Source organism: Opisthorchis viverrini (assembly GCF_000715545.1).
Source record: "Opisthorchis viverrini unplaced genomic scaffold opera_v5_296, whole genome shotgun sequence".
Classification (NCBI taxonomy): Eukaryota; Metazoa; Platyhelminthes; class Trematoda; order Opisthorchiida; family Opisthorchiidae; genus Opisthorchis; species Opisthorchis viverrini.
Window position 1 is genome coordinate 598,779 of NW_008751953.1, and position 15,930 is coordinate 614,708.

The window sequence follows — 15,930 nt, forward strand, 5'->3', positions numbered from 1 at the left end:
TGCCTGATAGGCCAATGGCAGAGGTCAAAGAACGCGCAGTCAACACTGAACCACAGTTGTTATCTCCCAAAGAATAGTGGAATAATTCGCCTGTAGGCCGTGAAGCATGACTGTCTTAGTAGCCGATGGTGTCAACCTAAGAATGGTAGACAATACTTGACATATTGGGGTTTGTTAAGTTGGCTGATCGTTCTTCTACTTCTGGATGTACAAAAAGCTGGTAAAATATGGCTGACAGCCCTCGTTTCAGGCTGTGGGTTTACTGAAGGCATATGTTGCGGTTGTTATCTCTGATTGCGCTCCGAAAAACCACTGACAGATAGAAGCGTACAGATGTCGCAGTGATTCCAGTTGTTTGGGGGTTAGACCAAAAGCATTGAAACTGTGTCCGTAAGGTAATCATCCCCGGAAGCAGGATGAGGCACAGCTTGAAGCCCTTAACACGGCACCTGCATCACTCAGATGACACTTGTGAATACCGCACTCGACAGACAAGTAGAAACGCTTAGAAAACAATAACATCGCGAATCGCGAGACGTGACTAAGGCCCTCTAATATGTTAGAAAACAATGGTTCAACAAAAACGGGTTAGATTGACAGTTTATCAGACCAAGCTCTTCGTGAGAAAAAGTACACTACAGGGATTTTTACTTTTGTAACTTTATTACTTCCATCGAATTCGAGCAGCTTGATTTTCACAATGAACTTTCAGATTTGTACTTAATGGAAAACGGCACGCCTTCCATGAATAAGTGTACAACTAATTTCCGTTCCGCACGATCTAATCAAATGTTCCTCCTCATACTCAAAAGTTCTCTTATTCTCTAGACTTTCTACTGATTGCACCATACAGTGAAGACTTTTGTAACCAGGTTAGTTTTTTTTGAATAGTCATTTGTTTTGACTGTGCACTTCAACTCTGGCAGCTGGCACATAAACTGATGAGTAAAGTCAGTTTTTTCTAGAAACCATTTTGCTTCCACACAAACAACTTGGAAAAGTTCTGAGTTTCGGTCTAAAAAGTTAGGTAAGTCAGCATAGAACGATTACTCTTGGACCGACAGTAAAAATTCAAACGTTCAAATGCCCACAGAACACATTGTTAGTTGTGAACCGAGCTAAGTTAAAATCAGACTAATGGATGACGCTGAACTCATTTTCATTGTTTCATTCCATGCATTGGATTCGTCTAAAAAGCGACTAACGAGCGATTATCGGCTAAATGATCCAAGCTGTTACACAGTCAAAAGTAAAAACTGTAACTTACTGAGCTCGGGGTTTTGGAACCTGTCAGGACGCGCCCAGACATGGAAAAAGTACTTGTGCGGAGAGTGACGTATCCCCAAGGTCACCATCGGAGAGCAGGTGCGTTGGCGGAGCTCACCAAACCCGACTTAGCAACACAAGACCAGTGGAATGGGGCTGAAATTGTTCACGACCGGAACACCGCCACTGGCTGTGCAGAACGAACAAGTGAACGACCATATTTGGCCACTTGGTCACACTATATATTTGCGCAGAGGCTCTGCATGTTTTGTCCTGACAATCCAGCCGTGTTCCGAGTTCTCTGTCTTCTCCTTATCGCGTGGTCTGGCGGGCACAGTGCAGGCGTAACCAAAAGACGGCCACCCACGTTACAACAGAACCTGAAAAGTGACACTTACGAGGGTTGGTCCGCGGCGTACTTCCCCACGGTTTACGGATTCTACTCCACAGTCGACAACAGTGGTTCTATGAGTGCCTGTACAGTAGAGAAATAATATAGTCTGCAAAATCCATAGATGGTTTCCAGCTGAATACGTCGGAGTTCTCTGCAGCTATTGACAAAAGCTCACTAAAGCATTCTGTCAAGCAAAAGAATACATAGAATCGATGGATATCATTGGTGAATTCATCACTTTCATACCAAACGAGCCAGCTTAAGGAATGCAGCATCTTTCGGTCGTCTAACATGATGGGCATTAGGAACAAACTAATACAGGTATCTCCAGGTTCGCTGATGACTGTGTAAGTCACTGCACTGGTGAGATAATATGAGACGTTTCTAGCTCAAAACTGTTATTTTAGGACGGCTAGTAATGTAAACAGCTTCGTCCGCTACTTTGATTATGTCCAGTGGAATGGACCAACATGAATGACAGTATTAGTCGATTTTTACCAATGAAATGCATTCTTCAACGGCAGTCATTCGAATCCCTGTAATGGGCTGAAAATTACACGCGCAATCGGGCCAGCGGAATGACCAAATTATTTGACGATTAGGTGGAGTAGTGAATAGGATTTGTTTTGCTTTAAGGTGGATAAGCGTTCTCATCCAGACTGGTTTCTGCAAAGCACTTTCCAAAGTATTTCAAAGTACTCAGTTGAGAGAAGACAAAACGTTTTTCGTGGGCTGACAGTCACTTTCTCATGGGTCAAAAAGCAGGAGAACTACATGATTTATCTCGCTTTCGTAATGCGCTACAGCATTTTCCATACCGCTTGAAGGCAATATGAAGGAAGCCTGATAAAACCAGGTTATTTCAACGGCATATATATATGATCGAAGAATGTGTTGGCTGTTGGTGGGGGTTAGAAAAATGCCACTCCACATTAAAGTGCGGGACTTTCAATCACAACACCAGTGAAGCCTGTGATAAGTCATCACTGTGTCGGAATATATCGATGCGTCTACTGGTGGCTGATCCCATGGTCGTTGATCTGTTCGTCGGGCTTGCGTCCCATTTCAATGAGAGATCGTCGGTGATAAGTACTGCCTCTTTCTGCCTACGCCTATATGGTTTTCGGACAGTAAGTTGTGTCGTCTCATGTGACTGATCATTTGTGACATGCCTTTTTGTAGTCCAACTGAGCTGTTTGTGGCTTGCACTACGACGTGGTCTGTATGTCTCATATTCCAGTCATTTGTCGGATGGCGTTTTTGGGGTCGTTGCATTCGCTTTTCAACTGGTCCATTTCGGTTTGTGTTCCGGCCTTCTTTCCCTGAATTAGTTTGGTTGTAACGGCGATTTCAGTTTTGGTAGTTCGTTTTCGGCGGTCTTATTTATCGGCCTTTAGTTTTTATCGTGGTCTTCGCTTCTTGAGCTTTCTTGACCATTTGCACCTCTCCGTTTGATTTTTTGTTTCCTTGTGTTGACCGATTTGGTTGCGCTTGAACGACTGATTGTACGCCTCTCTTCGTAGATCCGTTTTTTATCCTTCTTCGCTTTGTCAGGTCGATGCTAGTCTGGGTTTATGGATTCATCTCTTAGATTTTTTGTTTGTCTTCTCTTCGTAGAATGTTGGCCTCTTTTTGGGCAACGGCCGTGTAATACTGTCGCGACAATCATGAAGGCACCTCAGAAGTGTTCACGGTGTGTGGAAACGTGATCTGTTTGCATTCTCCTGATACTATTGAGTTTGCCGAATCGGGCTTTCTTAGGGTCTATGGGATGAAGTTTCTGGTGAATCCATTTTTCCGAAAGGTTTTGTAAAGAGATTGGCCCTAAGTTTTGACTCCGTAGTGTTACAGTGCGCCTAACCATGTTTAAAAAGGGCTCGGAAACAGCCTTTTTCGTTCAAATTGTGATAATTTTGATGATGGCGGAGAATTTGGTCTAGATGGGTTGCATTTCTGTAGGTTCCGTCCATTTTTGATGATATTCAATTGAAGGTAGAAGAAACTGACGGAAATCTGGTGTTCTTGAGCATTCTTATTAGGGGGACTGGTGAGTCGCTTGCCTAAGATGTCAGACGTCTCAAGTTCAGTTTTTGGCAGGGCTGGGAACACACACTGTTAAGGACTTCAAACAGGAGCGAAACTAAAGTCCACTGCTCCTACTTTGGTTTGTACGCCAGGACAGGAACAGAACGGTTTAAACAAGAGTGAAGTGAACGTGATAAGACAAGCGTCGAGAAACTGTAAGTCTGAGCAGCGACTTCGGATTATTATCGGCAATACTTGGCGTTCAAGCTTTACTGGCTTTAATACCAATGTAACGGCGTATACTACTGCTGAGGCAAGTGAGTAGTCTGTGGCCATGTTGAAGCTCCACCCCGCATTTGATTGAATGTGAAGTTTATCGCGGAACTTGTGGAACTGGTTTCCAGTGTTTGTTTACAATAACGTAAAAGGCAATTAGTATCCACGAAAGTTCAAGAAGACGCATGAAAACGTTCAGTTTTCAAAGACAGTGCACATATGATAAGTTTACTTTCCTGTCCAATAACCTGCAACTGCCTAATCGGTGTTTGATGATAAATAAATTCTCTGCATGTGTTTCTCGTTCCACTGGAACAATATCGCTACAAAAAGTATTCACCGCAGGGTGTCATGCTTCAAGTTCTGCAACAAGTTGGAATTTCGGCAAGCGTGGAAAAGTCTGGAGAATCGATGTCCTCGATAAATTGCTTAAAAAGCGAGTGATTCAGGTTCACACTGTCCGTTATCATAGTTCACAATTAAGATCTCTCTGATATCCGTCTTCCATTTACATACTTATTTGATGAATTCCTCATCGCTTTTGTGCAACTCAAAAGATTGCAAAACATTTCGCTACCAATTGAGGTGGCACTTTCAGTGAGGCATTAGGGAGCGGAGGAGATCATCGCGATCGGTCAGTCGTTGTGCACTGAGTGATGGTGCGTATGTGTTAGTGTGCTTGCCGCTAGCCTTCGATGACGGCTGATGGTTTGGTCGGGAGTTTCTGTTGCAGCATCTGTTTTCCTGTGTCCTGATTGGTCAGCAGTCACGTGACCTTTGAGCGTTGCATCTCCTGCTCTTATTTCCTAGTCGGTGCTACAGCAACCTCTCTCCTTAGTTTTTGCTGGTTTCATACTGCAGTTTTTGTTGATGAGGTTCCAAGTAGCCTCTTGTTTCTTGATTCGCTTGTCAGACAGCCCGGTCAAAGTATTTATCAGTTGCGAATTTCATTGCATAAGTTGGATCTAGTTCAACGCGCCCGTCGATCGAAACCGTCACTGAGTGTTCATTTTATGGTATCACGTTACGAGGAACCCCAGTGGGACACTAATTGGAAGTTGTTCAAGGTGGTAACCAGAAGTGAATATCACTACGGTCAGTGTTTGAATCTCACCTGTTTTTGAATCTTTTACCAACGCCCAGGAATGCACAGGGCCAGTCAACACATGGTGGGAAATGTGCTGAAAGCCCTCCATGATACCAAAGGACGCGTTACGCAAAAGAAAATATAATAATCATTAAAGAAATGATTTTGACAAGGTGGAACCAAAAATGAACCCAGTTGCAGTCGGAAATGAACCGTCAAACGACCACACGGTTTATTCGGTTCCCTCGCAATTCTCAAATATGCTGATCGTTTTCTTAGTAATTGTTACACTGCAATATCTTATGTTTTTTATGATTCGTTGAAGAGCGGGATATTTGCTTGTGATTGATCTCTGTGTGGTAGATTTGAGCAACAAAACCGTTGGCGGGCTTGACACATGAGGATGACACCAGGGTTCTTCTGTGACTGTCCGGCGCAGACTCGTGGAGATAATACAATATATGTACTCGTTAGTCAAATTGTACCTAACTGTGCTATTCGGAAAAAGCGTAAAGTTCATCAGAACACTAGAAGGATGAAATAAAAACGTAGTAGTGCGGGCGGATCAGAAGGATGAAGTCATATATTCCACACAGAGGGAGCAGAAATTTTAAACAGCCTGCATTTTCAAAACAAATTTGTTTACAGATGAGTGCATTTCGCTAATATCATGTAATTTGGAACATAAGGCTGACGGAAACTCGGCGCTTACCTGATGAGCCATAAAAAGGGCGGAATTGGTCATGGGCTGTCGAAGAATTTGCAGTAATCTTATCAGTAGTGTATTTAGTCTGATTTTAGGGTTAAACTTGTCCAACATACCATCTCTTTACTGATTCACACCGAATTTTATCCTACTATCGTTTGTTTTTTCATTGCGAACTGTTTGTACAGATATCGGGGAAGGTATTCGGTGACGGACAACTCAGTGTTGATGTCTGCTGGCTTATTGATACAAGCGATGAAACTGCTAGTGGTGAAAAGTTGGTAAAATATGGACTCTCGACATTCGACCTTGGGACTTATATGGAGGATACACTTTATGTTGACTTGGATTTGCTGTTCCTCAATGAAATGAGTCAAGGCGCAGAACACTGTCTGTTCAATGGATACTGGGCACCTACTCACAAGCTATTCCGTACGTCGAATTTCACGTTTCTTGTTATTGTTGAAGTTGTCACAGGAAACATGAGAGCTGAAAAACCAAAGATCCAGGTGAAAAGATTTCCTGAATAGACTGACACTGACTGATTGAACAAAGGTGCTTTTTTTTAATGGAAACCACATATATCATGTATGATTCTTGTAACGACTGAGTGTTAATGCCTCATAAGAGATGTGTGTGACTGACACTGCTGATTGAACAAAAGTGCTTTTTTTAATGGAAACCACATATATCATGTATGATTCTTGTAACGACTGAGTGTTAATGCCTCATAAGAGATGTGTGTGAGGGCGCTGAATCGAAGAGCTCTGAACAAGACAGAGCGTTTTATAGGTTTGGTCTAGGCTGCTGACCAGATCATCAATCGGGCAGGTTTCACTCACCGCGTACCGATTATGAATTTATACAGTGCTTCAGACTGCCACCGAAATCAGTTCACACCTATTACTTTGTCAAGGGTTTGGTAACAATTAATTGCGACGGCCAACATGCAACGTTACACTGGCGACTATTCAGCAAGAATAAGGCAAACTAACTTCTGCCGAGAGGGAAACGATAATGTGCGAAAAATCGCATTTCCGCACTTCCCCATAGAAGACTCGAAGGTGACTGGGGTTTTAGTCCATTCTATTGACAGACGAATCCCGTCTCAACTGAGTTAAACTTGGCCGCACTGTTATGCACAGTTTTCACCACGGCAATTAATTGGGCCAACATGCAACGTTACACTGGCGACTATTCAGCAAGAATAAGGCAAACTAACTTCTGCCGAGAGGGAAACGATAATGTGCGAAAAATCGCATTTCCGCACTTCCCCATAGAAGACTCGAAGGTGACTGGGGTTTTAGTCCATTCTATTGACAGACGAATCCCGTCTCAACTGAGTTAAACTTGGCCGCACTGTTATGCACAGTTTTCACCACGGGGAAAACTATTCAAGAATGTCAAATATGCTCCAGATAATCGGGGATCTATTCATAATATCCTATCTAAAATAGCCGGTGTCTTTCCCAGGAGCATCAGGCATAATATGGAAGGACATAGACAAATATGCAGCTGAGTTGATGAATTCCGAATGTGCCTTGTGCCATATTTACGGACATTTACGGGCCTGTCGTGAACTGACCTAGGTTTCGAATGTTGAAAGTGAAGATGATGCTAGATTCCCACGCAATGTAGAGAAGAGAAAATGAACAGTTAAGAGCGGGAGGATACAACTGGGTACACGTCCCTCAAAGGCATCTATGTGGTTAAATGAACTTGTGGTGTCTAGGAGAGTAACTGACAATTGAAGCAAATGGGTGAATATGAGACTAAGACAGTTGCTTCCGTGGAAAGGCTAAAGTTTTCTGCAGATTTGCTGTAGACAACAGTAAATCGTGCGAGGATAAACTCGCCGTCTGCACGGTCGGGAGATTTCGGACAAAATTTGGTAACACAAGTAAGTATCGACGATGAGAATGAACGGAGTATTCCGTCGAAAACGGTGGGAGGAAACCAAGCGTAAATAAAGGAAAAAACGTGTGTGCACACCAAGCCAACCAGAGTGACTACTTCACATTTAGTGAAAGAAAACCGAGGTCTCCCTTATTATTAAAATCGTTGCAGTGCGCTTACTGCATTGTCAGAAATTCCAAAATACGTCTCTAACATGCTTCCAGAAAAGCCTTCTTGGAGACACGTTTTATGGGTTAAACGTTGGGCCTAAAAAAGGGACATGAACGTATTTCAAATGAACTTGACTGAGCGGACCAGAGCTCTGCATAATTATGGACAGTACCGAGTAAAAAAAGACAGCCTAAAATCCCTGACTCGTCCGTGGATTTCGGTTGGCTTGGTAGTGCACACTGCTGTGGACGGATTTTGGATTTTAAAAGCATTTAGTTTGTTTGCCTCTCTTTATCAAGAACGATTACTTATTTCCGACAGCAGTGCTTGCCGCCTGTGGCGCTAGTCATCCTAGTCTCTACCATAGCACTGCAAAAACCTTTTCAAAAGGCTCCATTTGGGAACAGCCGTGGACCGAGAGCTTGCTGTTCCAAGCTTGGGGGCATTTGAACAGTTCCGACAGATACGTCGAATATTCAGCCGGGGTTACTTTTAGAACTCAGGTGTATGAAAAGCGACCCTAAATTTGAATGACCCATTTTCTGATTGTTCTAATTTCTGTTGGCTTGGTTGCGAATATTTTTGTTGTTTCTTCCAATGTGGAAGTCGTGATTGTTGTGGCTACAAAATCGATGACATATTCTATTTCTAGCCTGCACAGAAGTTGAACATCCTGTTCTATTTGGGAGTTAGCGGATGCGTTGTAACTGCCATTTTGCCAGTAGCGAATTTGTCGGCCTTCCTGAAAGTGCATCTTCCGATTGATACCCATCCAGCACTGCGTAAATTATCTTGCCATAATACAAGATCATTTTCTTGGGGAATTTTTCTGTTCGAGAGACTGCCAGGCTTGAAGCAAGAAGGCTTTGTTTTGCTGTAAATGGGTCTAAGGATGTGCGCTTCGCACTCACCGCAACGGGTTTTCCCCACATTTTTGCAACCCTGCTGAAAAAACGTTGTCTGAAATTGATGTGGACGTCGCGGGCAATGTTCCCTGTATCGTCCAAGACTGATATTGGAAGGGCAAATGATAAAAACTTAGTTCCGTACATACAAAAGCATTGGTGACGGAGATGAAAAACAAGTGCATTTCACTTCAGTCAGAGCGAAGTTTACAGAATTCTAGGTCAGCCTACATGTTTGCAAGCAACAAATAGACAGAAGGACACCAAAGTTGTCGAAATTGAAGCTATTGGCGTTGAGAACCAAAAAATAATCAAGCCACATGAACTACAGTGGATAGCTAGCGAAGGCAAATTTTTGTAGGCTTGATGTTTTGAACGGAATGGTGGAAGTCTTTTGTGGGAATTAGCTACTCCGAAATCCTATTTGACATTTTTTGCAGGAAGATAATGTCCAAGTCTAGTCATCCAAATGCGCACCGGCTAATCACGCGTGGCATAACTCATAATACAGAGGAAAGGACCCCGTAGAGAGAGGAAAATTCCTGCAGTTTAAGCCCATATTCCCGTCGGCTCGCGGGCCCCTACCAGAGTAGGCAGTACAATGGGGAAACTGCCAGTGATACCAGTCAAAAATAGTTGCTCTAGAAAATTGGATGTCACGCAGAGGATCACTTTAGTGGTCCAGGATTTGTGGCAAAATCAGTCAATGAGCTGTGCTCACAAACCGCAAGTCACTGCCTGGAAAAGTGATTTCTTCCCAAAATAAGTTTCAAGCGAAAGGTTCGTATATTATGCTGAGATTCAAGAAGAGTAAATCCTCAGGGTGAAGAATACTTCCACGTATTCAAGACGAACTGTTCATTTTTTTTATGCATCAGTGAACGTATTTTGTCAGTTGCATATTTCCTGTCCGTAATAAACAGACAATGTTTAGAAAATGTCAGGCTTCTTGTAACTGAACCGCGTCATACGCGGAGACCTCGTGCCCTAGAAGAAGATGGCTTAAATTTCCTAAACCTGTCGAAGTGGAACTCTAATCGGTAACATGGTGATCGATCCAGCTCTGTGAGCAAGAGAATAATGGGATGGTGGAGCGTCAACATAAGAAAACCTACCATCCAAGCCTTTGCCAAATCATTTGTTTAACCGTCATGAAACGATTTGCGGACAGTATATCAGATCCACCGTTCGCCACAGTGGGCTTCCTGTGCGTAATTTCGATAATGGGATGTGGAGCGTCAACATAAGAAAACCTACCATCCAAGCCTTTGCCAAATCATTTGTTTAACCGTCATGAAACGATTTGCGGACAGTATATCAGATCCACCGTTCGCCACAGTGGGCTTCCTGTGCGTAATTTCGAGTGGCTGTATTCCATGTGGCCGACATTCCACTTTGTTTTGCCGATCTAATTAAACTTGATCACACTATTCTGACTGAACACTTGCCCTGGTACATTTTTCAGCCTTGGCAGTTGACATACTACCAGACGAACACCACATCCAACAAGAAAAAAGCTGTGAAAGTGTGAGTTGCTTTGACATAAACGTGTCTTATGAAAAACCTCATAGTAAATGAATACCGTAAATGATACTATTGCTTGTAAATTTTTCACACCCAGATACACAGAAAGAGGAACACGACTAGAATTGAGCTCCTTAGGGTGCTTTTCAACAAAATCTTCACCAGTATTTTTCAACACATGGCAACCCAGGACCTGTGGAATTTCGGGACAACGTTCACGTAGGACCATGGAAATAGCTTGGCTGTCTCATTTGGTTTACCAAGAAATCGAGAAGTTTAGGAGTAAGCTTCGTGTAGCCAAAGTGTTCGTGGTAATACTTAGAAAAGGCAGCCCGTTGCTGCCGCATAGCCTCAACTTTCATTGCCAAGCGGCATTTGCGTGTAGACTTCATTAGGGCACATGATCTCTACTTTGTTCTATTCGGTGGCGTCTCAGCAAATGCTGCGCTGAAAACTCTGCCAGTAGATTTTGGTTTTTGGCGGCACTGTACCTTCTCAACGTAGTGGCAAAGGCGAGAGTTTACTGAGAGGAAGGTATGTGATTTGAACCCGACCTCCTACATCTTGACTGCTCCTGTCTGGGCTTGAACAGCCGGACAGGATCGCAGCCCTCGTGCTTTCTTACGGGGGTAAGGCAACGCGGAACCGAATGTTCAGATCACTATGGTTACTAAATTTCGCCTATGACACAATGTGTGCTTGTTGTTTCTTCCATGGTTGGTCTCCCACATTAGATTAAAACCCAAAAGATATGGGGGAGCAAGATTAAAAGAGATGACCTAGTCGACGATGAGTCCTTCGTGAACTTCGTTGTTGGGTCTCTCGATAACCTCATAAAAAACAGACCTGGTAATTCCGAGATAGACAAAGAATAATTCTCTGTAATGTTGGTAGTGTGAGGAAATTTGGGCTTTTGTGGAGATTTCGTCCTGTAAATGAAGCTAATCTATGCTGAAAAGCCGATAGGCACTGAGCAGCTGTTTCATCCTTATTGGGAATAATCAGCAGCGCGCATCTCACGAAACTCCGCAGAGGAACCAGTCAACACGTGTGACCACGTGATGTGGATCCCGTGATTGAAGGATGAGCAGCGCTATATCCTGTCTAAGGGCGAGTTAATCACAATGCTGATCAGCCTCTCGTGGCCGAACGGTTGAGGGTTCAAAGTGCGAGCCAGGAGGTCGCGGGTTCGAGACTCTGCGGAGTTTCGTTAGATGCGCACTGCTGATGATTCCCAATAAGGATGAAACAGCTGTACAGTGCTTCTCGGCTGTTCAACATAGATTGGCTTCACTTACAGGACGATATCTCCACAATTCTCTGTAACCCTGTGGAATATAGTTCTGGGATAAAAAAAATCACTCACGAACTCGCCGTCAAAACAATCCATCGCCGTAATCAAAAGAAAGGTAATCTTCTTCACTGACATACCAACTGGTGCATTCAACAATAACGCATTGGAGCGCACATTGCCCAAGATATTTTCACGAGGTAGGCTCGTTTTGGTTTAGAAATTTCATCTTGATGCTGGATATACAAAGTTAACAGTCCTATATTGATGGATGATATGACGCTTTCGGACGTAATGCTTTTGCGAGCATGCTTTTGTGTAAATACTTTTCTAAGGACAATGACATAGTCCTTTTGTCCCAAAGCCCGTCATCAAATCGCTTTGAGAAAAGTAAGAAGGAGCCACAAAGGCAAAGTTGATGGTACACAGAACCTATTTTGTTCTCAGGTCCCTTCGTTGTTCTTCGAAAGTTGAAATGCCTTCAGAGACTATGATGAGCAGTGAATCATTTTGGTAAAACTGCTTTCTCAATATCTGCAGCTCATGTCCCGTTCCCCTCAACACTGGGAGAGTGGACTGTTTGTTGCCTGCAATTTCATCGCGCCGACTGACCAGGTATTTTCCATAAAGCTGAACGCATCAAACTTGCCTGAAGACTTCCCACCCGGACAGACGACCGACGTGCTGAGTTGGTATGCGAATAGTCTCATCAATGGTGATGCATCGGATTGTCACACAGCTACTTGGGATTCCTTTTCTGCTGTCGGTAAATGACAATTTCGTTCTATCAGAAAAATCAAAGATTGAACTGTTTTTATATCGAGTATGAGAACCGAAGCAAACCATCCTTACTTATTTCACAGTATTATCGGATAACCATAGGAACGATTTCCGAGTGCTCAGAGAAGTATTAGATGTTGTCCCGCTGTCTGCGTAGGGCGTATTGAGCACAAAGCAGCTATGCATCCAAACGTTTCGGAATGCAGTCGGATTCTAGCAAACGGTCCTAACGCTATGTATTTGCAATAGGTGTTGTTTTCTGCTTGTCCCCGAGCAATGGCTGCTTCTGGTGGAACCTAATGGAAAGATAGACTAAACTGTCTTCTCAAAGTACGGGGTTTAATAAAAAGTTAAGCTCTGTGCCCACTTGCTGTGAAGCGATTTTTTCAAGTTTATCAGGTTGACCAGTGGTTTGGGGTTTCAGATTTTTGAAAGTGCTGCTTCTCGTGATTATGACCCTTTTAGAAAATTCACGTCATTGCACCCTCTACGCGCTACCGAGGTTCATCAATTCACTAATGAACGTCCATTTGTCAGACCATCACATCTGAATTGCATGTAAATAGCTCAGGTCTGTTGGTGTAACCGTCGTACCATACTGTGAGTATAATTCTTAAGTCACTTGACAACTATAAACGTTCGCAAACATTTGTACAGCTAAAATTTACGCATGCTGCTTTCTGGAGCGACCGCAACGGCCCAAGCGATTTAAAGCCCGTGGATTTTATTCGAAAGTTGTTTATCTCAAGGTAGGAAGGCATGTGAGGTTCTGAATAGGGGTAATGCAGGTTGGACTACCAAGATTCTCGGTACCATAATGTGGCTTAGAAGCTTTACAAGACAGTTGCACTGGTCTAACGGCGGATACCACTGGTAAGGCACGCGAGTAGTATATGGCTTTCTCGTAACTCCTCCTCGCGCCTAATGGAAATTGGGGTTTATTACGAAAAGTGTGATTCTCTTTTGCAACCTTCGTTAACAATGAATATTCACGAAAGTTCAATAATACGTGGCAGAATGTTCAGTTTTTAAAAACCAGGTGCATTTGAAAGGTTTACTTTCCTGTCCAATTTTTTGAACTGTTTATTTAGTGTTCGCTAATGAACGACTCCAGAGCGAAGTGCTTTCCTTCCTACACCGGTAAACTGATCAAGACTGGGGTGTTGGTGTCAAGATCCTTCACCGATTTGCTTGTTTTGTCTGAACCTGTTCTTAAGTGTTTTTGTGGCTCGGAGCTCATGTGACCCTTTCAGAGCACAGATTATAAGGCGATGTTATGTCAGTCTAGTATCGACCAGTAGTGAGCTATGATGGCTTGGAAGGATCCGATGACTAGTTGGTTCAACTTTACGAAGCAAATTGCTGGTTCGGTACCGGATAAGTTGATTCCAAAATCATATGTAAGCCAAGCTGTATAATCAAACTGATGTTTTTGAATCAACGTCTCAATGCTTGCAACTGGCACCCTTTACATTCACAATAATTTAAGTGCATCTGTATGAACTTATTCATTTTATAGACCTCTCACAATGTTTACAGATGATGAAGCCGAGAAACCCACTGAAAGTAAGTTTAGTGATGACTATGTTAGTTTTTTGTTTTGAACTCTTCCGGCATGACCTGAATAATGATAGGTATTTTATTGTCCCTGATTGTGTTGCCCATGTGACTTTGGTTGGCAAAATATCACATTACGTGTCAAGTAAGAAGCAGCAGAGACAAACTTCCGAAGAGCGCAATATTGTTCGGTCCGTTAAACCTGGAACGACCCATCTCAGTCAACCGAAAAACCAATTTTTAAGCAACTGTTTACCTTACCTTCTCTGTGAAATAATTAGAGTGCTTCTAAGCCTGTACGTCTGTCAATCACCGAGGTGTCAGCATTCCTGGAAAACTTATCCGCTGAAAGTTGAAAAGGCAGTTACTTGGAAGCCGGATGCAAACGACTTCTGCAGTGCACAAATTTTTTGTTTGTGTGTCCATATTTTGGAACAAAAATCTGTCGCTGAATTCAACATCCCTTTGGTTGGGACATGTGTTACTTATGCCGAACCATCGTTTNGTGGACATATTTTTCACTGGCCGTATGCAACTTGGTGGTTGTGCAGTGAGCTGGATTACCGGAAACGGATGTCACTGTTATTTGCAAAATGGCGAGAAAGACAGTGGATTCAGAATTGCTCCTGGAGAATTAGAGGCGTATTCTCCTCCCGCCCTAGATCTCGACCAACCTCGGAACCTAGTCACTTGGCCTGACGAAGCTTTTGTGTCAAAAGCGAAACGTTGCCCAGCAATAAATCTACCGATTGTCACCAAACTTTTTCGAAAATAGAGGCGTATTGTTTCGAGTGACTTCAAAAAGGTTTAGTATAACTGAAAGAATGGAATATAAAATGAGAAGCATATTCAGGAATGTCTGCGCATCCCGTGAAACGATGTGGATTGACCTTTCGAGCTCCGTTGACGTCATGATGATGGCTGAAGTCTGTTGATGCCAGGATGCACTTCTCAAAGACGCGTGTGCCCAAAAGTGATTGGTGTTCACATTGCACACTGGTCATTATTCCACTTAGATGTTTAACTCAAACGAAGAACCACTTTCAGCAGAAGTTACCACTAAGTTTAAGGAAGCATCTAGAATTATGGTCGTGAATGTTTGGAGGTGTAGGCACCTCGGAATGATTGTGTTAAGCTATCACTGAGTCCCTCCCCCATCCACCTTTATTCTTTTCTTTACAATAAGGCTTTCAAATAAGTCATGGTTGTACGGCAGTGAAGCATCGGTGGTGAACACTGATATCATGCTGTCGATGATGATGATGATCTAATGAAGTTACTGAATTTAAGGCTGTGAAGTGAGCATCCAGAACTATGGCCATAATCCTTCTGAGAATTGATCAACATTATTTGCTTATCCCTATGGACTAAGTCTTTCGGTAAGCGGTTATGTCAAGTGTATCGCCTATCTCAACCATGCTCAACTCTTCTAAGTTGACTGAATAACCTGTTACACTGGCACTAAAAAGCTTCAAGTTGCGTTATGCTTATGTTCTACAGGTGGCGTGAATAGATCATTGAAACTTGACACTTGACTGCAAATGTTCAGACACATGGCTACAATGAAATACTAAGCCCTTGCGTACGTTGATGGAACAATATAACGCATATGTCACTATGTCGTGTGGGCACTGAAAGTCCCTATCACGTTGTGATTGGTTGAAACACCTATGTAGGCGATGCTTCTAGGCTTTTTAGATTGGCTAAACTTGCAAGATGAAGTCTAAATTAAAAACTCCAAAATCTCACACGTACGAAAAGTAATTTGGAAAGATTGATTCGATCGTGGTTTGTTCCAGATGCAGGAAGTGCGTTGCTTGATTTGAGTAATGAATTTGCGGAATAACTGCGAGTTTGTGAAAGAGATCAAATCCCGTGATTCGTTTGTGGATCTACCTGGCTGTCTGATTTACTTATTTTGTAGGACATTCTGAAAGGCGGACAGCTCGACTAGCTCGTTAGATTTCAGAGCTGACTTTTTCAGTTTTGAACTATTCGGCTTAAAAGCATTATTTCTGTTTCTTTTAATTCCTTCGGATGGCATCGGAAGCA

General features: G+C 42.9%; 1 protein-coding gene across 1 annotated transcript in view; it reads left to right on the forward strand.

Annotated features, from left to right (window-relative positions):
* The window catches only part of T265_14933 (hypothetical protein), a gene marked incomplete at both ends in the record, with an annotated part of 13,845 nt that extends 6,503 nt beyond the window's left edge, over positions 1–7,342 (forward strand). The window contains 4 exons of the mRNA XM_009175830.1: positions 1,295–1,473; positions 3,838–3,974; positions 5,943–6,186; positions 7,228–7,342. Coding sequence (XP_009174094.1) covers positions 1,295–1,473; positions 3,838–3,974; positions 5,943–6,186; positions 7,228–7,340 — 673 coding nt within the window. The remainder of the gene's footprint in view (positions 1–1,294; positions 1,474–3,837; positions 3,975–5,942; positions 6,187–7,227) is intronic.
* Positions 7,343–15,930: the final 8,588 nt, after the last annotated feature.